The sequence below is a fragment of the Hemicordylus capensis genome, chromosome 4 (genome assembly GCF_027244095.1).
Source record: "Hemicordylus capensis ecotype Gifberg chromosome 4, rHemCap1.1.pri, whole genome shotgun sequence".
Taxonomy (NCBI): domain Eukaryota; kingdom Metazoa; phylum Chordata; class Lepidosauria; order Squamata; family Cordylidae; genus Hemicordylus; species Hemicordylus capensis.
Genome location: NC_069660.1, coordinates 242885272 through 242911237, shown reverse-complemented (window position 1 = coordinate 242911237; position 25966 = coordinate 242885272). Strand labels below are relative to the sequence as shown.

Below are 25966 nucleotides of genomic sequence, written 5' to 3'. Positions count from 1 at the left end.
ACGGAAGAATCGGGCACTTCACCTCAGAGCGGCAATATACAACAAGGTGTTAAGTCCCTCAACACTGGGCACACCCCGTCCCTCAACGTCGAAAGCCTCACCTACTTCGACGCCTCACTCGAGACCGAGACATTCGTCCTCGATGCGTTCGGCGTCACCTCATTCGAGACCCAAATCCTCGACCTCGACAAGTTCTGGGCCTCCTACACAGGCTTTGATATTGAGCCACCCTTCGTCTTCGAAGGAAGTCTCTGCGACTTTGGGAAAATCCTCGACGTCGACAACAAAGCACAAACGTCGGGTCTCTTCAACTACCGACAGTGACCCCAACGTCGATGAAGATACTGATAGGACAAGATCTCTGAAACCGACACCGCGGAAGAAACAGAAGTTAATCGATCTGACTAAAGATCGTACGCTATCTCCTTTGACAACTCAGCCTTCCTCACAACCTCCTTCTGCACCTGACCATTGTGTTGAGGTCGACCCTCAGTCACCGCCTTCGAAGTTGACCTGACCCTCGACGCCGAGACAGACGTCGATACCGGGCTTCTCGATGCCGAGAGCAAGATCGCTTTCACTGGCTCCGACACCAGTCCCTTCATCCCCCCCATCGACGCCGACTGCACTTGCGCCCAGCGTCCCATTATCGCTACATACACCAGTGCTTTCTACATAAAAACAAGTCACTCCTCGATACCGATCACCGCTTCCAGCGTTCGACATCGAGGACACTGCTCCAGATGCCGAAGGGGGCCTCCACCCTTCTGCAGCACAGACACTTCTGTCTCTTCTGGACTCCACCGCAAGCACTCCGTCCCAGGCAACATTTAAGGGTTTCCCCCCATCGGAGGAGGATCCACAAGCTACCCTGGCTCAGCCATTTCATCCAGTCCCCTCACTCTCTGCAGCCCAGTTGCAGAGTCCTCTTCCCTGGCACACCTGTGGGTTTACCCATACACCGCCTGCCCACATACCTGGTTCGGGACCAGCGGTAACTTCCTGCTCCTGTGCACCTTCCTCGACGCCAACCCGGCCTTGGGAGCCCTTGACATCACTCCCCTCCGCGATGTCACTGACCACATTATCTGTAGCTGCTGCTACGGTTCGTCCAACTACCAAGCAGACAGCAACTCAAACTGCTGCGATTGCTGTCTCTGATTGATTTGTTCAGACAAGGCCCACAGTGACTCGCTCTATAGCGACTCAAACGTCATCTCTCACGACCTCACCTATGACAACAGTACAAACTCAGACTACAATACCCACATCACCCATGGCCTCGCCCTCTGAACACTATGGCTCGTCTGATTTTGAATCTGACCCTGAAGGAGAAGAGGCCATTGTTGAACCTCCTGCCGATGTGGCTCCAACAGTATATATGTCCCCCAATGAAGAAATGAAGGCGTACCACCGGCACGTTCAAGCCATGGCAGACGCCTTGGGACTTGACCTACGTTCCGGATTGGCAACCATAGACGACCCTGTCTACAACTTCATGCTGAGGGCACAATCTACAGCACCAGTAGCCCTTCCAATGCTCCCAGTGATAACAAGAGCTGCTAAATGCGCTTGAGAGGTCCTGCATACTTCCACCACAACATCTAAATGGCTAGAAAGCCTCCACCCCAACATCTTCCACCCCAACATTAAACGGCTAGAAAGTATAATGGAAAAGGACAATACTTACCTTTTGAAGCACCCAGCTCCCAATTCTCTAGTGATTTACTGTGCTTTTGCTTCCAATGCTGGTAAACGACATGTGGTTCCGCCTGAAAAAGAAGGAAGGAAGTTAGACCTTCTGGGTCGGAAAGTCTACTCGACTGCATGTCTGTCCATCAAAGTAGCTAACTATGCGGCATGTACTGCCAAGTACACCCACGGTCTCTGGGAGAACTTGCTAACTAAACTTGACACCTTATCACCAGAGGAACTCAGAGACAATTTTTGTAAAACCCTAGAACACTCGGGTGACCTCACAAGACAACAACTCAGCATCACGAAACACCTAGCTGAGAGCGAGTCCAGGGCCATGGCAGCTGCTATTACCCTCCGTAGGCATGCCTGGCTGAGATCTACCACATTGCAACTGGATATGAGAGAAAAGATAGAAGGTCTCCCCTTTGCTGGCACTGGTCTGTTCAGTGAGACAACTGATGCCACGATGGAACAACTTAAGAAATCCAAATTTACAGCAAAGACATTTGCATTGCAACCATCCACATCTACGTATGCGTCAAAATACCACTCATCCTATAACAAACAACGCCCTTCATTCCGTCAACAAGAATGCAGGGATTTCCGAAAATCCTACCAGCCGTATCACCAGCGCACTTACCAAAACAAGTTCAAGCCTACTCAACCTCAACGTCCCAAGGACTCAGACACCCAAAAGCGCCTTTGAGACGCAGGTCCGGCCACCGTCACCTCTCCACTCCCCATTCCCGCCATCGGGGGAGATAACATCTCAACTGACGGATCTCAACACCGATCCACCTCTTCCATGGCCTTCCATCAAGCTGGCAAGTCATGCCCCCGCATGGCAACATATAACATCAGACCGTTGGGTCTTGAAGATTGTATCTTCAGGGTACGCCATCGAATTCAGGTCGATCCCACGGTTCACGGGAATGAGATTTACCCCTCCTTCTACTACACTACGGGAGGCGGTCAAAGAACTATTGGAGAAAGGGGCGATTGCCCCAGTGCGGTGGGCGGACAGACGGGATGGGTTCTATTCCCGTTATTTTCAGATTCCAAAACGGGATGGAGGCATCCGTCCGATCATGGACCTTCGCAAACTGAACAAGTTTATCCACGTCAGGAAGTTCAGAATGATGGCGCTGCAACAAATTCTCCCGCTCCTCCAAGGAGAGAAGTGGCTAGCAACGCTGGATCTCAAGGACGCCTATTTCCATGTCAACATTCGTCCCCAGCATTGGAAATTCCTACGTTTCACAGTCGGCTACCAAGTGTACCAGGAGAATGTATTGCCCTTCGGACTCTCCACCGCCCCAAGGGTCTTTACGAAATGTATGGCCGCAGTGATTGCCTATCTCAGAACACAGGGAGTCACCATCTACCCATAACTGGACAATTGGCTCCTGGCCTCAAGAGAACAAAACGAGTTACGTTCTCAGATCCGCTGTGTATTATCAGTCCTCCACGACCTAGGCATCCAGGTCAATTGGAAGAAATCTCATCTGGAACCAATGCAAGTGGCAAACTACATAGGCACAGTGCTAGATACTATATGCCAAAGAGCATTCTTGCCGGAAGAACGGTACAATTCAATAAGGGACCTAGTGACTCTGTTCCAACACCACCCCATCCAATCTGCACAATCCATTCAATGCTTACTGGGCCTCATGGCCTCCTGCAATGCGGTAATCCTTTATGCCCACCTAAAGATGAGGAAACTACAACTGTGGTTTCTCTCTGTCTTCCACCTGGCGAGACACAGTCAGAGAAAACACCTCGAAATTCCAGCTCCGATTCTTCAATCCCTCTCTTGGTGGGCAGAACGCAGAAAGCTCTTGGAGGGGGTACCGTTCCAGACTCCTCCTCCAACAGTCTGGCTGACAACGGATGCCTCCCTGATGGGGTGGGGCGCACATTGTGTGGGTCGACAGACCCAGGGCAAATGGTCCCTGAGCCAGAGTCAACGCCACATAAACCTTTTGGAATTGCTAGTAGTCTTTCTTGCTCTACAATCATTACTACCAATCTTAAAGGACTCCTATGTCCAAGTTCAATTGGACAGCACAACAGCACAAGCATATATCAACCATCAGGGTGGTACAGTCTTCCGGAGCTTGTGCGCACTTGCTCTCCAGATGTGTCACTGGTGCATCCGTCACAGGATATACCCTCTTGCAGCTCATATCAAGGGACTAGACAACATCTTAGCGGACGGTCTCAGTCGAGTGTTCCTTCAAGACACTCACCATGAATGGGAAATAGACCCCAAGTATATCAACCCACTCTTCTGCCGTTGGCTGCGACCGTCCGTGGACCTGTTCGCAACCTTGAAGAACAAGAAATGTGCTTGTTTCTGCTCCAGAGCAGGTCACGACCCAGAGTCGCTGGGGATGCTTTTCAACTGGACTGGACGATGGAGACGCCGTACATGTTTCCTCCTCAGCCCCTGATCTCCAGAGTGGTGGCTCGCCTCTTGGCGTGCCCGATACCCTGCATCCTCATGACACCATGGTGGCCAAGACAATCATGGTTTCTGCAAGTACGAAGACTGTCCAAGAACCTTTTCCATCGTTTTCCACCAAACCCAGATGTTCTCTCACAAGACGACGGCCTCGTCCTTCACCCAGATGCTCAAACTCTCCATCTGACCACTTGGCGGATAGGCTTTTAGATGACATTTTATTAAATCAAAGGAAGTTATTCATGAGACATAATTATCACAAAAAGTGGCTTCGCTTTAAGACCCATGCAAAATCCCACGGTTTTTTGCCAAGGCAAGCGTCCATCCGTCAGGTACTCCTATATCTGTCCTCTCTGAAGTCAAAAGGATTGGCTACTGTTTCCATAAAAGTCCACCTAGCCGCTCTCTCATCCCAGTACCCAGGGTGTGAGGGTAGGACACTCTTCTCTCGTCCACTGAGCCTCTTAATGGGCCTCTCAAATGTCTACCCTCCCGTAAAATCGCCAGTGGAGCCTTGGAGCCTATCATTAGTACTCTCATCGCTAACTCAAACCCCCTTCGAGCCTATGGCCACAGCGCCTTTAAAATTGGTCTCCTTAAAAACCGCATTCCTAGTCGCGATCACAACAGCTCGTCATGTAAGCGAACTTACAGCCCTGAGAGTGGATTCCCCATACACCCAATTCCACGAGGACAAAGTCTGTATGCGACTAGACCCCTCTTTCCTACAGAAGGTCGTATCAGATTTTCATTTGAACCAAGATATTATTCTGCCTACCTTTTCCAGGAACCCACAATCAGCCCTGGAAAGGTCCGTGCACTCTCTAGACGTCCGTAGAGCTCTCTTATTCTATATGTCACATACGAAAGATTTCAGAGCCACTACGCGCCTTTTTGTGGCCTACAGCGGCTCCACCAAGGGCTTGCCAATATCTCGACAAAGGTTGTCTAGATGGCTAGTTAACCTCATCCTACTCACGTATGAGATGCAGCACAAAACGCCTCCAAAAGCCATTAAGGCCCATTCCACGCAGGCTTACGCTTCATCGGCAGCACACCTCTCGGGAGTTGGCTTCTTGGACATATGCAAAGCAGCTACATGGTTGTCCAATCTCCCAATTGTCAAACATTATGCCATAGATGTGCGCTCTGCTGCAGAGGCTCGTTTCGGGAGAAGCGTCCTTAAAAGGGTGTTACAATAGCACTACTGCACCCTCCTCCATGGGGAGCTTGCTAAACACCCACTCTTATGGCTGTCGACGGATCTCGATCCAGATAAACAGGTTGCTTACCTGTAACTGATGATCTGGTAGAGATCCGTCGACACCCATAAGACCCTCCCATCCTACCCCTCTGCAGTAGTGATGCTCTGTTATGTGCGTAACGTTATGCTTGCTGTTGGCCTTGGATCCATCAAATATAAACTCACCTGCTTATGGGATGATTGTCCTCCACGGTGGTCGTCCAAAAAACTGAGGAATATGGCGCCCAGCCCGCTCTTAAATAGCACGCTCTGCGTGGGGGCAGGGCTTGGACGCCTCGACAAGCTGAGGCATGGCTACCGCGGGGATTCCTGCACAGGTGCAGAACCCACTCTTATGGGTGTTGACGGATCTCTACCAGATCATCAGTTACAGGTAAGCAACCTGTTTATATTTAAAGCGTGGTCTATATCATGGTTATCTAGACGCCATTTCTGTATCTTAATACTATTAGAGAATATCATAACTTTTGGTAATTAATAACCAACTGCTCCTCTTTTCAGTGTTGAGCAAGGGCCTTAAGTGTAGGGGTGTGCATTTTGGATTTTCCTTGTTTTGATCTGGACCCGAATCGAAACACCCCCGTTTCATTGAAGGTTTGAATCTGACCCCCCCATCACCCCAGATTTGGTTTGGATCCAAATGAATCCAAAGCTGAATTGATTTGGATTTAAAAAACAGGTCCCAAGGCCAAAGGAGTGGGGTGGGGTGGTAGTCCTAATGGGTGGAGGCTACCACCCACATTTCAAAGGAATTGGGCAAAGGGCTGATTTTTGGTGATTTTTAAAAGTTCATACTTCTTTAAGGTTTTCCCCTTCATGTCGGGAGGAAAGGGGTGGTCAAGGCTGAGTGTGGTTGGTGGTAGTGCCTAGTGGGGGCAAGGAAGCTACCACAATTTTTTCAGAGGAATTGGGCAAAGGGCTGGTTTTTAAGTGATTTTTGAAGTTTACGCGTCTTTAAGGTTTTTCTCCATAGGGAATAATGGACTTCTCAGCAGCCCCATAACTCCACTTGGGGGGTGCTGGGGTGGCCAAGAACAAGTGGTGGTGTAGTGTGCAGAGGGTGCCAACAATCCCCATGGGTTGCTAACCCATGGGGTACTGGGTTCTGTTGTTTTTGAGGAGTTCTGAGTGTAGATTCTCTGGTAGCATATGAGATTTTCAATGACAAACCATGAATCCACTCTCAAACACCTCAGAAACAACAAAACCTAGTACTCCATGGGTTAGAAACCCATGGGGGTGGTTAACAGTCTCTGTGCACTACACCACCACTCGCTCTGGGCCACCCCAGTGCCCCCCAAGTGCAGTTATAGGGCTGCTGAAACCTCCATTATTCCTTATGGGGAAAAACTTTAACTTCATTAATTCACAAAAAATCAGCCCTTTGCCCAATCCCTTTGAAATCTGAGTGGTGGCAGGCACCCATTGGGTCACTACTACCTGACCCACTCTTCCTCCCCAGAAGCCCCCTTTCATTCCCAAATGTGCTCCAAAGAACATAACAACACACACACACACACACACAACGACAACTGCAGAGCTAAAGAACCAGGTTTCTTTCATGATATCACACAGATGCAACAGAGCAGGCTAGGCACTAGGGCCAGCAACAGTGCCCTGGCCCATGCCCTCTCTCCCTCAAGCATTTTTAGTCCACCACAAGCAACAGAGACACATTCAGCAACATCTGTGGCACCCGGCCGTAAAAGTGCGTTCAGTAAAAGGATGCAAAAGAATATTCTGCCTGCCAGTGGAGAAGTGCAAGGCTTGGCCCCCACTCCCGCCTACACAAGTTGAAAGAGTGATGAAAATACTTGACGACGACTACGGCGGCACACAATTTTTTGGTGCATTTCTGCAATGGATCAGAGCCTGTGGCATGAGCAAAACCTATGTAGATGCAAGCAGTCTTTGAATAAAAAGGCTAACAACTCACAATATGACCCAATCTTCATTGCAAAAACAACAAGTCCGTGCGTGCACAGTCGAGAGAAGTGAACTTGTCCTTTGCCCACACCCATGAGATCCATCAAAAGTTACATTAGGCACACAATTGCATTTTGGGATTGCATTGCAATGCATACTGCATGGGGGGGGGGCAAAAACAATAGTCATTGTATACCTTTGTGTGCGTGTGTGCTCTGCGAAAGGGTTAGTGGGTTTAGGGGTAAACATTTGGCTGTCGCCTTAGAATGCTGTGTGTGCTCTCTAAGTCTGCGTGAAACAGACATTTGTGAGGGCAGCACCAGCAGCAAGCTCATCCTTGGTGACAGCTGTTTGGGGGGTAGGGGTAGGGGCTAGGAGTGCATGTGTGTATGTGCTGCTGCTTCAGTCACAGTCCTTCCATGGGTGGAAAAAAGCAAAGCAAACTCTCAGACAACAAACATTAAATACAGAGTAGACAAGTGGAAGCCAAGCCACATTTGAAAAGAGAACTGCATGAACAACAGCTCAACATAACATCATCAGCATCACATTATCACATTGACACATCCATCATTTTCATTTCGGCATCAATTCAAAATAGTCAATGAAAGGCAATTCTTTCACATTGAAGGGAACAAGCATGCAAACCCTCTGTGACAGTGTGCTCCCCGTGTGTGTGTGTGTATTGTGTAATTCAATACGCATGCCATGTACAGCACATAGTATCCCAGAAACGTTCCTGTGCCTGCACACGCAGCAGCAGCCTGCCTCTGTGATGAATGGTGTGCCCACTTCTGCCTTCCAGCCCTCAGGACCGGGTGCTCCTGCAAAAGGGAAGTGCTCCTGCAAAAGTGGTGCTCCTGCAAAAGGGAAGGATCCACCACAGATGTTTGGTGCTGTGACAGTGACTACAACTCCCACTGTCCCTAGTCTTGATGGTGGTTAGCCATCACAACAGTGGGAAATGGGAGTTTCTCAGCAACATCTGGGAGAACCCCTCCCTGATTCAGGGAGCACTCACTAGCCCTACCCAAGAGTGCCAGCACAGCAGCAGTCCACCATCTCGGGCTGGCAGTGCAGTGGTGCCTGTCTGGATGTGTCAGCAGCACTAAGGGGCAGGGAGGAACTATGACACATCTTGGCTGGGATGAGCTGCCGTGGCATGGGAGGAGCTGCATAGGGGTGACAAGAGGTCACTCACCCTCCACGGCCAGCTTGGGGTAGCCCAGCAAGGGGAGGTTGGCTTTCAAGAAGACCAGCTGCTCGACCAAGTCAGCATCCAGATGTGAGCGCAGAGGGGTCACCATGTCCCCGGCCATGGAGAACAACCTCTCGCTCGTGACACTGGTTGGCGGGCATGAGAGGAACCAGACAGCAACGGTTGCCAAGTCCGGCCAGACTTGGCAAAGCGTTGCCCAAAAGTGGAACGACTCCATCTCCTCGTCTTCTGTCACCTCCTCCAAGTACCGCAGAACAATCTGCTCAGCCTGGCTGGAGCGAGGGGCAGGCTCCTCCTGTTTCCCTGGCAAGATACCAGCACAGCCCTTTCTGAACCCCGTGGTGGCGGAACGCAGAGGTGGCACTGGCCACTCCACTGGTGCCATTGCCAGAGAAACTGTGCTGCTGGACTGGGAAGAAGAAGTGGTCGTGGCAGTGTTGCTGGGGATGGAATGTGCACTGCCAGGCTGCAACCCAGCCCCCTCCTCCTGGTCGCCTGCATCACCTACACCTAGCCTCCTATTCTCTTCACACCTGATGTGTTCGACCAGGAAGTCCCTCTACTTGGACAGCTGGCCAGGAGGCACATCGCGGCCCTTCATCCTTGGGTCGCAGATGCATGCCAGGACATGCCATGAAGATGCACCCAAGGGTGTCTTGAGCTGCTCGACTACCCCAGTCCTCAACCAACCTGCCAGGCCAATTGCGTCCCCAGTGGTCAGAGTGGTCTGCAGATCACCCATGGTCTTCTTGAGGAGAAGAGTAACGGGCAAAGCCTGGCTCAGCATAGCTGCCTCATTACACAAGCTGTTCGTGGCAGGATAGAATGGCTTGAGTACTGAGATCAGCTCAGAAATGAGCTGCCAATCTGCATGGACTAGCGTGCACACATCCAAGCTACCATGCCTTGCTAGGCTGCAGAGGACTCCCTCTTGCTTGTGCATGGGCTGGAGCAAGAGAAAAGCGGAGTTCCACTGGGTAGGAACATCCTGGTGGATCAGGTGTTCAGGCATGCCCTGCTCAACCTGCCTGGCCTTGAGCAGGTGCCTTGCCTTTTCACTCCAGTGGAAGTGGCCAGCAATCTTGTGGCACTGCTCCACAAGAGCAGCCACGGAAGTAGCAGGATCTGGGGCTTGAGCCTGACCTAAGCCACCTGCCCTACCCTACATGCTCGCCCTGGACTTCAACGCCTCCTTGAGCCCAAGCGCATCCTGCACCACTAGGTTCAAGGTATGCGCAACGCAAGCGATGTGCACACCATAAACATGCTTAGCTGCCTCACTAATGTTGGCTGCTTTGTCGGTGACCATGAAGCCTCGGCGGAGGCTTGGTACCCCGGCAAGCCAATTCTCCACCTGCCGGTCCATGACCGCCACCAGCTCATCCAACCTGTGGTCTGTGTCCATCGCCTCCACATGTAACACTGCCCAAGAAGGCATGCATGCATGGGAGGAGCTGGATACAGTGCCAGCAGAGCCAGATGTCCCCTCTCCCCCATGCCCCCACCAGTGGGCTGTCAGAGGCATGAAGGCAGTGTGCAGCCCATTGCAGCTCGTCCAGAGATCCGCAGTGAAATGCACACTGGTGCTGGTCCCAGCTGCACGCAACTGAGCCAACACAGCCTCCCTGCACGCACAATACAGGGAGAGCACCACCCTCCTACTGAACGTGGTGCATGAGGGGATTGTTTATTCTGGGGCAAGTAGCTGGAGTAGATGGCGGAAGCGGACATTATCCATGATACAAAAAGGCTGGTTGTCCAAAGTGATCATTTCACCAATGGCTGGAGTTATGGGATATGGCTTTCAGCAATCAGACCGCTTGCCCAGAGGCTGCACCCACCACTCAGTCAGTGTTTCCTGCCTAGGAGCAGGAGCCACTGGCTGCTTGTTGCTGCCACTAGTTGAGGCACTTGGCCTAGAGCCACTGCTAGCAGAGATCTCCAGACCCAGGTGCAGGTGCACCAACAGACCTGTGGTACTGAGGTGCCTAGGGTCCTTGCCTCTACTGATAAGCGCTTTGCAGTGGGTGCATGCAGCATGGCTAGGATCAGGGCTGATGATTCTCTCAGCAGCAAGAAAAAATAATCAGAAAAACCTAAAAAAATAATAACAAAAAATATCTTTTCTACCAATTCTCTCTCTTTCTCAATAAAAAACCAAAAAATGCAGGAGAGAAGGGCTGACACAGGCAGCAGGTTGGCCTGGCAGCAAGGCAGAACGTTAAAAAACCAAAATATTTCTCCTTCTCTTTTTCTCAAAAAAGGCTGGAAATGCAGGAGAAAAGGCAGGCAACCGTCAAGGCAGAACAATGGCATAAATGCTGAACAATAGCGGCCAGCAATGCATGCTGAGCAAAATGAATGCTCAGGCAATGGTGGACAAGGCCGAGGGCAGCAAGGCTAAGCAGGCATGCAACAGAGCTCTCTCTTCTCCCACAGAAGGCAGTAAAAAGGAAGAAAATGTCTACTGCTGGCCCTCCAAATACCCTCCTGCAGATCCCTCTGAAAATCCCCCCACCTTTCCTCCACCTCCCTTCCTCCATCTCCCTTCCTCCACCTCCCCCACGCTTCCTCCACCTCCCATTGGCCAATGGGGGTAAATTTGGCTCCTGCAGAGCCAAATATGGACATTCCTCTGCAGATCGGAACTTTACAGTTGAAAGCAATGGAAGGCTGAAAGGCGGGAAATTCAAGCAGACATCAGAACTCAAAATGGAGGAGGAGGAGGAAGAAGCTCTTTATCGATCACAAAATGGAGGGCCAAAACTATAAATTTTTCGGAGCCAAAGTGGGCGATTTGTTTTGGCTCCAAAACTTTTCAGACTGGCTATTGGGTGTTTCGTTTTGGCAACGAAACACTCGAAATGGGCTGCTACGGGTACAGAACATTCTGTATCCGAAACGTTTCACACATCCCTACTTAAGAGCTCTCTTAAGACCAATTTGGGTCTGTGATAGGATAACAGCATTGTCTGCATAGAGTAGAATAGAGAAACGCTTATCCACCAGCTTTGGAGCATGAAGGTCTCTAAGCCCTGCAACCATTTGATCATGGAATTGATGTAGATATTAAATAAAAGGGCCAATATACACCCTTGTTTGACCCCTTTAATTGAATTAGAAAGCTGGCCATCACCATTGCATCTTAATTTGTCTGGTGTTATCATAGAGTTTATACATAAGCAACAACAAACATTTATCAATATTAAAGCTCTTAAGTTTAGCCCATAGAGAGAGTCTTGAAATTGAGTTGAAAGCCGCTCTAAAATCAACAAATTTAGTGTACAGTGTAGTTAGAGCTACGAGTATATTTCTCTGCTTGGTGCTGTAAGACCAGACAATGATCAATCATAGATCTACCAGCTCTTAAGCCCGCCTGTTCCTTTTCAAGTATATTCTCTTGGTCTAACTAATCACAGAGATTCTAGCACAAATGCCTCACATACAATTTGCTAATTATAATCAAGACTTATAGGTCTATAATTGGTAGGATCATTTTTGCTGCCCTTTTTGTAGAAAACTATAGCTACACTTGTGTCATCTGGGATGTGCACTGAGTTTATATAGGTAAATAATTATTCTAGGATGGGAGCCTACCAATCAGTATTTCTGAAAACAAAACAAGAAATGGGGGCATGGATACTTACTTTTGAATGCCCAGTGATTCCTCTTACGCTGAAAAGAATGAAATGTTACTTAAGCACGCTGAATATATTCTTGAGCCGTGCATGCCATGATTTCTGAATAAAACCGCTGTTAAAGAGAAATGCCAACTCTGAAACTAGGAGAAATATTCAGAGCCATAGAACGCTAGGCAATAAGATCGCCGTGGAAATGTCCTTGCCTTCAGCTACTCCCAGAGCTGCTGCCAAAAAGCAGAATGCTTTTGATAAACAAGAGAACCAGATGCAGTCAGCCACCCCACTTTTTAGAGTTAACCCCTTAAGTGAAGATTTTCCAAATTGAGCTGAGCTGGAGGCCAGGCTATTGGAAATAAAATGTGCATTTAAGGAGGCAAAAGAGCAGGCAGAATATCTTCATTCACTCCCCCATGCCCAACCAACTGACCCGTTATTTTCTGCAGTAGAAAATGAGGAGAGTGAAATGGAATTTATTAACATAACAGGAGTTGCAGGATCTGATGGGTCTTCCCTAGACTCCCCAGCTCTGCCTAAGCAGAGATATTGGACACCCTCCCCAGAGAACAATAAAAGAATATGAGGTGGCAGCCCAGGTATTATAATCAGATGCTTCACCCTCACTATAGGAACATAGGAAGATGCCATATACTGAGTCAGACCATTGGTCTCTCTAGCTCAGTATTATCTTCACAGACTGGCAGCAGCTTCTCCAAGGTTGCAGAACAGGAATCTCTCTCAGCCCTATCTTGGGGAAGCCAGGGAGGGAACTTGAAATCTTCTGCTCTTCCTAGAGCGGCTCCATCCCCTCAGGAGGGCTCACTCCTTGGACTCACAAGTGTCCCAATTTGAATTTCCAGCTACAGTGGGAGAAGATCCACCTATAAAGGAGCCAGGGAGTCATGACTTAGTTAATGCCAAGCCTAGCAAGTCTGAGGCAATCAGTGGTGTGGCCCTGTCTTCAGATGCAAGACTTGGATCTCCAAGAACCTATGCCTTCACTATCAAATTTGGCAATGACTGTTTTACAATCTAGCCCCAAGAGGCCTTTCTCACCCAATCTCCAACTACTGGAGAACCTCCCCTTGGCTTTTGTTTGGGGGCCCTGAATACAGTTCCTATGAACTTAGATTGGACAATCTCCAGTGATCTGTAGTTGGAATAGGGCCCCAGTTGTGTACCGAACAGAAGCTGAGTCAGTGTTTTGGCCCTATCCACCCCAGCACAGTACCTCCAGTGACTGTTGCTGGTGTCTGTCTATTGCTGGTGTATATCTAGAAACGAGATTTCAGAGGGTGGAATCCAAAGCACGGAACTTAATTTTCAACTACTGACTTACGATCTGTTTCCCCACTCTGGGCTGATTCCCCTTGTACTGGCCAACAGCTTTCAGTCTTCATGGACAAAGGAACTGCTGGCAAAATTCTCATCACTTGGCTTCTCTTTACAATATCTGTCATTATTAGGGTATAATCAAGCCAAGAAGTTTCTCCAACAGAGGACCTTGGACATCAGGTATAAAAATGACCTACGTGTCATTCCACAGACCACAAGAGGGCACCTTGGCGATCTCTGCCGGGATTATTTATTGTCACCAGTTATTTATTGTCACTCTGTCTGTCTAATCCTCAGAGAGTGTTCTTCAGAGCAAGATATGCCTTACCATCGGCAGTTTTTTATGGGAAATTTCTGAAAATTCCCTTGGCCGGTAGGATCTGCTCTTGTGGTTTGAGTGAGGTTGAATCTGTCCACCATGTGTTGCTATATTGTTCCCTTTATGACTATCAATGTAGTCTTATTGTTCCCTTGCTATTACGTTACCCCAGCCAAACTGATAAATTTTATGTCACACTTCTCCTTGCAGATAAGAAATCTTCTATCACACACAAGGTTGCTGAATTTTGTGCATCCGCTGTTAAGATCCACCAACAATTAACTTCAACCCTTTAGATCTTACTATAAAACATTTACTTTGTTGGTGTATTGCATAATAGATTTCTTGTCTCAATGTTGTATAATTTGTTGTGTTTGTTTATTTATTTTATTTTATTTATTGTTAAATTTGTATATCGCCTTTCATTAAAACAGTCCCAAGGAGGTCTTTATTACATCTGATCTATGATCTAATAAAATTATTCATCCATATCAAAATGGATGCATTGAGATCAGTTGGAAATTTGCTTCAGGACAGTGGTTGGATTGCAGACCATATCAAAGCAGGCATAGCATCATCTGTTACTGTACATTCATTTTTTACATCCTCAAACTTAATGAAAACACAACAAGTGCAATGAATCACAGCATGGAGTTTGTATAACCTGAATAGAACTTACAGTCAGTATTGTACTGAAGGAACAGATCTTTCAAAAGGCTGTGTCATGGACTTTGAAAACATGTGAGAAAAGTATACTTGAAATCCCACAGTTTCATTTCTGGTAGCTTAATACTTTCAATTGAATTGACCATCCTCACTCTTACTCTGTCATTTAGGGAAGCAAACTTTGTACTGTACTGTGAAGCATTATATGTTTTGATACCATATTTTTTGGCTAATGACAATTCCAACAATTCCTGTTGACTCCCCTTCCACTTAGGGGACATGCTATCATTGGAAAACCTACACCATGGATAGCTGAGCAATATCACAAAGGCAACTTTGTAGTTCACAAATCTGAGAGAGAATATTCAGCTCTGCTACTTGATCAAGTGCACAAGCAGACAAATAAAGTTATTAAGGGTGATGGTGGAACCGTTGGGGTCACTGAGAATCCAGCAGCACTGAGCGGGTAGACAATTGCTGGACCTGAAGTGAGCTGTCTAGTGAAAGAAAAAGAGATTGTTTCAGGTATCAAATACTTTACAAAAAGCAATAGTCACCACAAACAATGTGGTGGAGTTCAACAAGCATTCTTTGATGGAGTGTGAAAGCACACAAATAGGGGTGTGCACGGAACTGGTCCGGCACTGGGGTGGGGGGTTCCAATTTAAAAAGGGGGAGCTTTACTCACCCCTTCCAGTTAAAAAGCGTATTTCTTGTAGTAATTGGGCGGCAGGGTGCCGCCCGCTTCAATCTCCAAGTCTGGCTGGCCGCGGGCTCCTCCTTGGTAGGCATAATCGGGCGGCAGGATCGCTCCAAGTCCCTGCCGCCCGCCCTCTTCATGCTGAGCAAGCCCCCCCCCCCCGTCAGCTGGCGGCCGCCCCCTGTGCATATTAGGGGGTTCCCCCCTCCCCTCCACCCCCTTCTTGCCAAGTATCCCCCCCCCTCCATTACAGGAGGACGGCAGGAGAACTCCCTGCCGTCCCCCTTCTCCTTTGCCGGCTGGGCTGCAAATGGTTCCTAGGAAGCCTTTCGCGCGCAGTGCGCGAAAGGCTTCCTAGGAGCCATTTGCAGCCCAGCCGGCAAGGCAAGCGGACGGCAGGGAGTTCTCCTGCCGCCCGCTCGCTAAAGTTAACGTTAACTTTAGCGAGCGGGCGGCGGGAGAACTCCCTGCCGTCCGCTTGCCTTGCCGGCTGGGCTGCAAATGGCTCCTAGGAAGCCTTTCGCGCACTGCGCGCGAAAGGCTTCCTAGGAACCATTTGCAGCCCAGCCGGCAAAGGAGAAGGGGGACGGCAGGGAGTTCTCCTGCCGTCCTCCTGTAATGGAGGGGGGGGGATACTTGGCAAGAAGGGGGTGGAGGGGAGGGGGGAACCCCCTAATATGCACAGGGGGCGGCCGCCAGCTGACGGGGGGGGGGCTTGCTCAGCATGAAGAGGGCGGGCGGCAGGGACTTGGAGCGATCCTGCCGCCCGATTATGCCTACCAAGGAGGAGCCCGCGGCCGGCCAGACTCGGAGATTGAAGCGGGCGGCACCCTGCCGCCCAATTACTACAAGAAATACGCTTTTTAACTGGAAGGGGTGAGTAAAGCTCCCCCTTTTTAAATTGGAACCCCCCACCCGAACCAAAACCACCCCGTGACCGGACCGGTCTGGAGGCCTTTAGAATGGCCTCCGAACCGGTCCGTGCACATGACTACACACAAACATGATACTGGAAATGGGACAGCCTTTTACAGAATTATCAACAGACCTCCTTGTTCTCCACACCAGAGATATTGCAGATTGCAGTTGTGCTGACATGATTTTAACACATTACGACAGAGGTAGAGAACAGTTCAAGTCATTCATGGCGGGACTAGACAATGAGGAAGAAAGCTTCTAGCAACCTATTAAGAAAGACAAGTTGTGTTTCTTTAAACAGCAGGTTGCTGCTCCGCCATTTGCAAGGAAGGCAGATCACAACCTTTTCGCACAACTCTTTTATCTCCTATCAAAGCAGACAATTGGATTTGTAGGAATTTTTAAAGTATGAAATCCCGTTATCTCCAGCCACACTGGCAATGGGGAGCTTCACGTACGTGAGAAGTCTTGATTGATTGAAGTTTTTAAAGCTGATATAACAGTGCTGCAGGAAGTACCAGTAGCAGATATCATCATAGAAAATGGGTCTACATTGGTCAATATCCTAAAACCATGGAAAACAGGAACTACTTTTAATTGCTCTGCAGTGAATTTGTTTCTTCCTACTGTGCAGGCATACTGTAGAGAATACAAGAGATGTGACATAGTTTTTGATGTTTACTTGCAGGACAGCCTGAAAGCAGAGACTAGACGTCACTGGGGCAAAGGTCCCAGGAGAAGGATCGCAGGAAGCAACACAGCACCAAATGACTGGAAAAGCTTATTAACTTAATCTAGCAAGAAAAGTGAGCTTTCCCACTTTTTAGCAGATGAGATGGCAGGACTCTGTGCAGAGAGCACAGTTATTGTAACAAAAGGAGAAAACGTCTTAAGCAATTAAAATATCTGCAAAGATAATTTGGCTCCTGCTCACATGAAGAGACCAATACTTGCATATTTGTCCATGCCAAATGTGCAGTAGCATGGGGGGCTGGGTGCAAGGATGTTTTGATCAAAATGAATGGCACAGACGTTGTTATTGCCATTTACAGTGGGTATAGGAAAGAATCACCCCCTTTGATAGACCTTAAATTCTGGTTCCCTTACATCCTGAAATGAAAACACAAAGAAAATTCCCTTCACCAGCTGTACTTATCCAATGCAACCTATAACATCCAACTGAAAAACATCACAATTACAGTCCAGAAAAAGTGTCAGAAATAAAAAACAAGAATTACTGAGATTGAAAAAGGATCACCCCCCCCCCCCGGTCAATATTTTGTTGAACCACCTTTTGCTTTAATAACAGCCTTGAGTCTGTTGGGATACTTCTCTATCAACCTTGCACATCTAGATGGAGCAATATTTGCCCACTCCTCCATACAGAACTGTTCAAGTTCGGTCACATTGGATGGTAGGTGTTGGTGGACTGCTATCCTCCCTGGATCCGGTCGGCCCTCCAAACTGGATGGAAGAGCAAGGAGGAAACTGGTAAGAGAGGTTACCAAGAGGCCAGTGGCCACTCTGAAGGAGTTAAAGGACTTCATGGCAAAGAGTGGTTGTTCTGTGCATGTGACAACAATTTCACGAGCGCTCCACAGATGTGGCTTGTTCGGGAGGGTCGCAAGGAGAAAGCCACTTCTCAAGAAAGGCCACATTAAAGCTCGTTTGAGCTTTGCCAGAAGGCACCTTGAAGATTCTGATGCCAAATGGAAAAAGGTCTTATGGTCAGATGAGACCAAGATTGAACTATTTGTCCTCAACACCAAACAGTACACCTGGCGTAAATCCAGCACAGCTCACCATCCACAACACACCATACCTACAGTGAAGCATGGAGGTGGCAGCATCCTGTTGTGGGGATGTTTCTCTGCCTCAGGGACTGGGGCTCTCGTTAGGTTAGAAGGAAAAATGGATGGGGCAAAATATCGTCAGATTCTGGAAGAAAACCTGCTACCCTCTGCCAGACAGTTGAGGATGGGCAGAAGATTCACCTTTCAACATGACAACGATCCGAAGCACACAGCAAAATTGACCACACAGTGGCTGAAGGAGAAAAAAGTGAACGTCCTCATGTGGCCCAGTCAGAGCCCAGACCTAAATCCCATAGAAAATCTGTGGAGAGATTTGAAGATAGCAGTCCACCAACACCTACCATCCAATGTGACCGAACTTGAACAGTTCTGTATGGAGGAATGGGCGAATATTGCTCCGTCTAGATGTGCAAGGTTGATAGAGAAGTATCCCAACAGACTCAAGGCTGTTATTAAAGCAAAAGGTGGTTCAACAAAATATTGACATTGGGGGGGGTGATCCTTTTTCAATCTCAGTAATGCTTGTTTTTTATTTCTGACACTTTTTCTGGACTGTAATTGTGATGTTTTTCAGTTGGATGTTATAGGTTGCATTGGATAAGTACAGCTGGTGAAGGGAATTTTCTTTGTGTTTTCATTTCAGGATGTAAGGGAACCAGAATTTAAGGTCTATCAAAGGGGGTGATTCTTTCCTATACCCACTGTAATTTCTACCATCACTTCAGACCACGTGGGTTTCTTTTGGAAGAGAATCAAGGTGCCAGTGGATTCCTGTCCATGAAACTGCAGAAATATTAGGGCCTGGAGAAAAAAAGAGGACTACTCTTCATTCATTGGGTATATGAATGGGTACACACACACACACACACACACACACACACACACACCCCATATCTCTATCTGTCTATCTTACATAACATATCACATCTCTCTCTCTCTCACACACACACACACCCCATATAATCATTTCATGGCAAAGGCAGAAAGTCTGTGTGGCATGGATGGAATGGGTTTGATGAAGTGTCAAGTGAGTTTACAAAATTGAGTTAGTGCCCAGCAGTGATTGAAGACCAAGATCTCAACATCTTGGAGAGGTTTGCATTAGTAATGTATGACGTAGGTAGTACAGCTCTGCACATGAATGATGCAAGACTGGAACTCTTTGCAAGGAAACAAAAGTCCTGTTTTGATATTCTGCCAACCCAGGATGTTTTCTTAGTGTGCTCAAAGTGGGCTGTGTAGTAGGCAGGAATAATATGGGGCTAAGCAACTGCTTAGCCCCATATGGGGCTAATATGGGGCTAAGCAACATGGCAAGCACTGCTGAATGGATATGGACATTCATGGATACTGCTGAATGGGTATGGACAAAAGAGCAAGGTACACAGAAAATCCTATGGACAACACTCCACCTGTTGTGGAGCTTATGAAATGAACCTGAAAAACTGATTGCAAAGGAAGATATAAATGTTTCAAGAGTGGGCTCAACTGCACTGGACTGTGTAAATGTACATGCTTGGATTAGGAAGCAATCCAATGTCCTTCTTTTATTTCATTAATCCATAATTTCATTAATCCATAATTTTAAATCACTAGTCTAATATTGTATTATATATCCTAGTGTTGCTTATTACAGCCAGGGAAGTAGAACAGTAATGTAAACAATGTTACTTGCAATTTAGATATATTCATTCAATTTCATACTAAATGTATTCTGTTGCAAATACTGATGCTTAATTTCATCAAATAAAATCTATTCCATACTATCAAAATGCTACTCTCTCAATTTAATATCTGTCTGTAATTAATATTACAATTAAAATGCAATTTTATATAGGTGTGTTTATATACAGTATGTACACACATGCATATTTAAGAGAGCGCCTTCTTTGCTATGCGCCCCACCGCCCATTGAGGTCACTTGAGGAGGTCCATCTCCAGTTGCCACCAACTCATTTGGTGGCTACACAGAGATGGGCCTTCTTGGTTGCTGCCCCACGATTGTGGAATGCTGTCCCTACTAAGATACGAGCCTCCCCACCTCTGGCCATTTTAAAAAAACTTCTGAAAACACATATCTTCAACCAGCTTTCTCAGCTTTTAGAAACTTGTTTTTAAATTGTTTTGGCTGTTTAATTGTTGTTTTATAATGTTTTAATTATTAATTATTGTTTTATGCTATTTTATAATTTCTGTTTTAATTGTTAATTGATTTTAATGGTGTTTTAATGTAAACCGTCCTGAGCCTTTTGGAAGGGCGGTATAAATAAATACACATATACCGTATTTTTGCACAAAATATCTGTGGGTTATCTGATTTTATTTATTTATTTATTTATTTATTTATTTATTTATTTATGAATAATCTGTATACTGCCCTTCCAAAATGGCTCAGGGCAGGTTTTTTTGCAAACAAAAAGTGATCTCTGCCCACCACCCCTCTTCTCTTCTGACTGTCCTTTTTCTACCCCTCCCTCCCCCCCCGGTCTCTATCCCCACTTCCCTGTTTCTATCCCCACCACCCCATTTATCTTCTCATGGAGAGCAGCTGGGCATGGGCTTTCCAAGTGACTTTGAACAAGGACCCTAAGGAACTGTGGACCCTAGGCAGGTGTGGGTGCTTGCCGTGGGCAGGGACTATGCACATAAATATGGTACATATAAAATATATTAAGCATAACACATATATAATAGTATTTATATATATATATATATATATATATATATATATATATATATATATATATATATATAAAATAAAATATTTGGCAACATACTTGATTTCTACATGCAAAATCTTTTTTATTAATATTAGTGATTTATTATACATTCATTCCAGTTTCCATATTTGTCCATGCCAAAAATACATTAACATTCAGTTTTCACAAATTATGTTACATAAGAGTAAACCCATTGGAAATAATGGGCTTAATCTTGTGTAACACAGTTCATGCAAACACAGTTTTATAGGTGCCATTTGATTTCTACATGGAATCCTTTTTTAATTGATATTTGGGATTTATACAATATTCATGTCAAATTCCACACTTATGTGAAAAAGTGAACAATGCCATCCACTATCTGTCCCACTATTAGAAATGGTCCTGTTTCTGAGTCAGTGGTGGAAGGACAATTTCCCAGGCTTTCATGTTTGGCTGGTGAACTGAGAGAACATGCTATCTGTTTGTTAGTGCTGGACTAGGACCGGGGAGACCCGAGTTCAAATCCCCATTCAGCCATGATACTAGCTGGGTGACTCTGGGCCAGTCACTTCTCTCTCAGCCCAACCTACTTCACAGGGCTGTTGTGAGGAGAAACTCAAGTATGTAGTACACCGCTCTGGGCTCTTTGGAGGAAGAGTGGGATATAATTTTTTTTTAAAAAAGTAGTTGTCGTAAACCTTGCACTGGTGTTTGTTCTGAAAACCACGTAGACAGCTCACATTCTGCAACAATCATATGCTGTGAAATAATGAGGTGAAGGAAAGATGGATAGGCAGACCTATAGCATCCCTAATTAGAGGTGTGCATAGACCAATTTTTGTGGTTTGGTTTGAACTCAGACCAAATTCAAACCAAACTACTGGTCTTGTGGAGGTCACATAAATGGCCTCCACGCATCTACAAAGGCCAGAACTGTGTTGCCACCAGAGGATCGGCACGCACCTACTTTTAACGGTGCCCTCTCACCGCCCCTCCCCACCCCTGGCTTCCCTTAGAAGCCTTTTAAAGGCAGGATTCCTCTTTGTAAAGGGGAATCCTCACCGGATTACCTTTTACAAGCTTAGCCCCTCAAACCAGGTCAAACTGGTCCACAACAGACCAGGCTCAGTCCAGTTCAATCACAGACCAAACTGACTCTCTTGGAGGTCAGTTCAATTTGCAATTGAACTGTCGAACTAGCCTGGTTTGTTGCAAATCAGTTCATGGCAGGCCAGTTTGTGCACACCCCTATCCCTAGTATCTTACAGGGCTGTTTTTGAGAACACTGTAGGTTCGCCTCCTTTTTGACCACTCCATGGACTCTCCTTAAGTGAACACCAGCAACTTGGTTCAGCTGTCAGTCAGCAACAGCCTTCTTTTCCCCATGGACCACAGTAATTCCTCACTTTCCCTAGATCTGTATACTCTATATATGAGGGCCTGAATTTCTGGGTTCCCAAGATGGAAAGCAGGCAGGCCCTGCCCTGCCATGTTAGCATGTCACAGAATGTTTATTGGGATGTGTGCTGAACCCATAAGCTGTTTTGGAGCAAATGCATATTGATGTCCCACTCTGCCATCCAGTGCCTTTGGGCTCATCTGAAGTCCCTACTTCTTGCTTGCTCTTTGCAGTTGTGAGTGTGCCCCCTTTTAATTGTGACTATGAGGCTTTTCTGATGGGTTGTTTTTTTTTTAACTTTTTAACAGATGATAAGCAAACCTGTGGATTCTCAAGATGTTCATGAACTTGTTCTTTCTAAAGAGGATTTTGAAAATAAAGAGAAAAATAAAGAATTTATATACAGTGGATTCATTAGAAACAGAAAGGTAAGATAATCCCTGCTAAGTGAGCAAAGAGGCAGCTTTGAAAGTCATGATTGTCTATTAAGCATGGAGAGAGCAACTTCCCTCATCCAACTCCAAAACATCATCTCTCCAGTAACTGTTGCTGGTGCCTACCTTGTGTTACCTTTTAGATTGTGAGCCCTTTTGAGACAGGGAATCATCTTATTTATCAATTATTTATTTTTCTACATAACCAGTTTGAGAACCTCTGTTGAAAAGCAGTATATACATATTCATTGTAGTAATAAAGACACCTTAATAATTTGTTTAGACATACATACAAGTATCTCCTAGGATTTAGACAGTTCTAGTTCATGAACTGTAGTAACTAGTTTTCTTTCCTGACAAAAAACTGACCAAGAAGGACAAGAGCTGTTGTTATCCAGATTACATAGAAAGCTATCTTATAGTGGCCCACGTATTCTGTAGGAGAGCGGAAGAAGGACTATGCCCTCACATAGCATAGCTGTGATGAAGGCCTGTTTTGCAGCTTGGGAAAAACAATTTATGCTTCTCTCCCCACCCTCCCAAAGTCCTTATTACTTTCAGAAATATGTTCCTGTGCATTGCGTGACCCTCAGGAACATATTTCTGTAAGCAAAAACTTTCACTTTAGCTAAGCTGCAGCCTCTCTGCGAGGGCACAACCTTTCATCTGCTCTTCTATGGCTCTGGAACATGGGGGTCATTGAGTACAGCCATTAGTCCACCCATTTTATTATTATCTATACTGACTGGCAGCAGCTCTCCAGAGTTTTAAACAGGGATCATTCCTATCCTTACATGAAGATTCCAGGAACTGAACCTGGGACTTTCTGCATGCAGAGCACGTGCTCTTACACTGATGTATGGCCTATCCCATCCCTAGATGTGATGAGTCCCATAGCTTCCATGTTCCTGTTATTAGATCCTTAAATGAATTAATGGATAAATTTGCAGTGGGTTTATTTTATTTTTTTTAATTCCATTCTCATAGCCATCTGACTCTTCCCACATTGTTAATGATGATGAGCGATTCCTGCACAATCTTATCATGGAAGAAAAGGACAAAGAAAGTTTCACTGCTGTAATTATTACAGGAGTACAGCCAGATCATATGCAATATCTGAAAAATAATTTTCACCTTTGGACAAGGCAACTGGCGTGAGTTAATTATTAAAATGGCTCTTAAAAGGGCTTTTAAGTTATAATGTGGTTAGCCATAGATAGACTCTAATACCTAGTAACTTTATTAGTATTGTTTCAACAAAGCATAGAGCAGGGGTGGGGAACCTTGGCACTCCAGCTGTTTTTGAACTACAACTCCCACCATCCCCAGCCACAATAATTGTGCCTGGGGATGATAGGAGTTGTAGTTCAAAAACAGCTGGAGGGCCAAGGTTCCCCACCCCTGGCATAGAGCAATCTCATATGTCGTGTCAGTCTAGAGTATTGGCAATCACAGGAAAGTGCACAAGTACTTCCATTTGGCTGAATTTTTCTGTGGTGTTATATAGAGGGGTCATTTTCCCCACCCCACCCTGGCACTATTTTTCTGCAATAGTTGGAAGTAGTAAACCCTTTCCTGCCCTGGTATTCAGTCCTGTTTCTGTTGGTTATCAGTACTTGGACTCATTGAGATCAGGAACAGTGTAAATATATATGAGAGAGAGAATTTGAATCAGCATTGGTGGGGAGGGTGAGTTTCCAAGAGTGGCTATTATGAATCTATGCAAGCTGAATTTACTAGAAATATAGTGTGTGTGTGTATGTGTGTGTGTGCGTGTGTGTGTGTGTGTGTGAGAGAGAGAGAGAGAGTGTGTGTGTGTCCGTGTTTTCAGGCTTCCAAATGCCAATTGTGGGATGCCAGTTTTACATCTCTAACTTAAGATTAAGTAAATAGTTAATATTCTATGTACACTTACATTTTGCATATGTTTGTAATGATTACAGACATATATACCATTACTATATCCATGGACCAAAAGGAAATGAAGCTAATGTAACAATGAAGGAAGTTGGAGCTTTCAACAATATTAATATTGAGGTACAATCTCTATTGACTTCATTGTAAATGATTATATTGACTATTAATACATACAATGGTGTAGCATTGGCAAGTATAACTTTGAAGTGTTTGTTCTAAGGCAAATACGTGAAATTTCAAGGTAGCTTTGATATCTCAAGCTGCAGTTATGCAGTTATCAAGCTGTAGTTAATAATGGTGGGTGATTCAGATGTAACACTGAGCCATGATTCATTTTGTTTAATTGCAGCTAGTTTGTATGTTCGAAACCATGCCAGTCAACAAACCATAGTATCTCTGCAGGGATCCATGATCCCTCACAACTGGATCTTCTGCACTTGCACAGGAGGCCCACAGAAGACTCTATAGCTCTGTATAGGTGCTCTCGAGCCCTTTAAGGCATAGTGATATCAGAGCCTACAAAGCTGGCTGTAGAGCGCCTCCTTCTCCCATTCCTTCTCATCCACCACTTGTGCTGCCTTGTGAAGTATCTGCTCCCTTGTTCCTGTGAGAAAGTGAATATTGTTATTTAGACTGTTTTCTTGGTTTTGACTTGCACTGCTTTCAAAGCAAACTCTCTGCTTTCAAAGCAAACTTTCTGCTTTGACCTGGACGATGTTTTTTGACTATTCTTCTGTCTCTTGGATTTACTGCTATTTGGGTTGTTTGACCTCGAACTGTTTTTGACTGCTCTCTGGACTGTGTTTCTGGACTTGGCAATTTATCTCTGATTAGACTGACCAGATAGTTTTTGGACTTGGCTATGTCTACCCCTAAAAGTTTTAAAAGATGTGTAACCCACAGGGGCACTATGCCCTCATTTGACGGCCATGCTGACTGCCTCATATGTTTGGGGGATAGTCATAATATCAGTACCTGCAAGGTCTGTTTGTCATTTAAGAAAAAGAACTGTTTAAGCACGGAATTATGACTGAAGGCCTCTTTGTATAAAAATATTCTTGGTCCGGGGATCCCGAGGCCAAGTCTGCCATCGCTGCCGAAATCAGCGCCATCTAGCGCCGGTGTCCACCACAGTGCCGACCCCGTCATCCACCACATCTTCGAGTGCGGGTTTTAAGAAGCCTTTGGAGAGAGGCCGTGAGCACTCCTGGAGACATAAGCATGACCAACACCGCTTGTCTATAGGGGAGCTGCACAAAAAGCATGAAAAACATGCTTCGTCCTCGACATCAAGTTTGACGCTCTCTGCTTTGCTGAAGTCGCACTTGGCCCCGAGTTTGACACATAAGTCACTCACTTCATCTACCATGAAGACTCCGTTGCCCTCTACAATGCAGCCGACCACCTCATTTTGACCTCTGTCTTTGTCCTCTTCCAAGCCTCCGACGTTGGGAGCTTCAGTTCCGACCCCCTCGGCATCGAGGGACCTCAGCACTCCAGGACATTCTTCATCGTCGGCGTGCTTGGTGCCACAATGTGGGAACAAGGTAAGA

At 46.3% G+C, this 25966-nt stretch overlaps 1 protein-coding gene across 8 annotated transcripts in view; it reads left to right on the top strand.

Moving 5' to 3' along the window:
- Nucleotides 1-25966, top strand: part of SMCHD1 (structural maintenance of chromosomes flexible hinge domain containing 1) — a 260220-nt gene that overhangs the window by 65014 nt on the left and 169240 nt on the right. For all 8 annotated transcript variants that reach the window (XM_053245721.1, XM_053245723.1, XM_053245722.1 and 5 more), the window contains 3 exons: nucleotides 22371-22490; nucleotides 23484-23650; nucleotides 24440-24533. In XM_053245721.1, the coding sequence (XP_053101696.1) occupies nucleotides 22371-22490; nucleotides 23484-23650; nucleotides 24440-24533 (381 nt within the window). The remainder of the gene's footprint in view (nucleotides 1-22370; nucleotides 22491-23483; nucleotides 23651-24439; nucleotides 24534-25966) is intronic.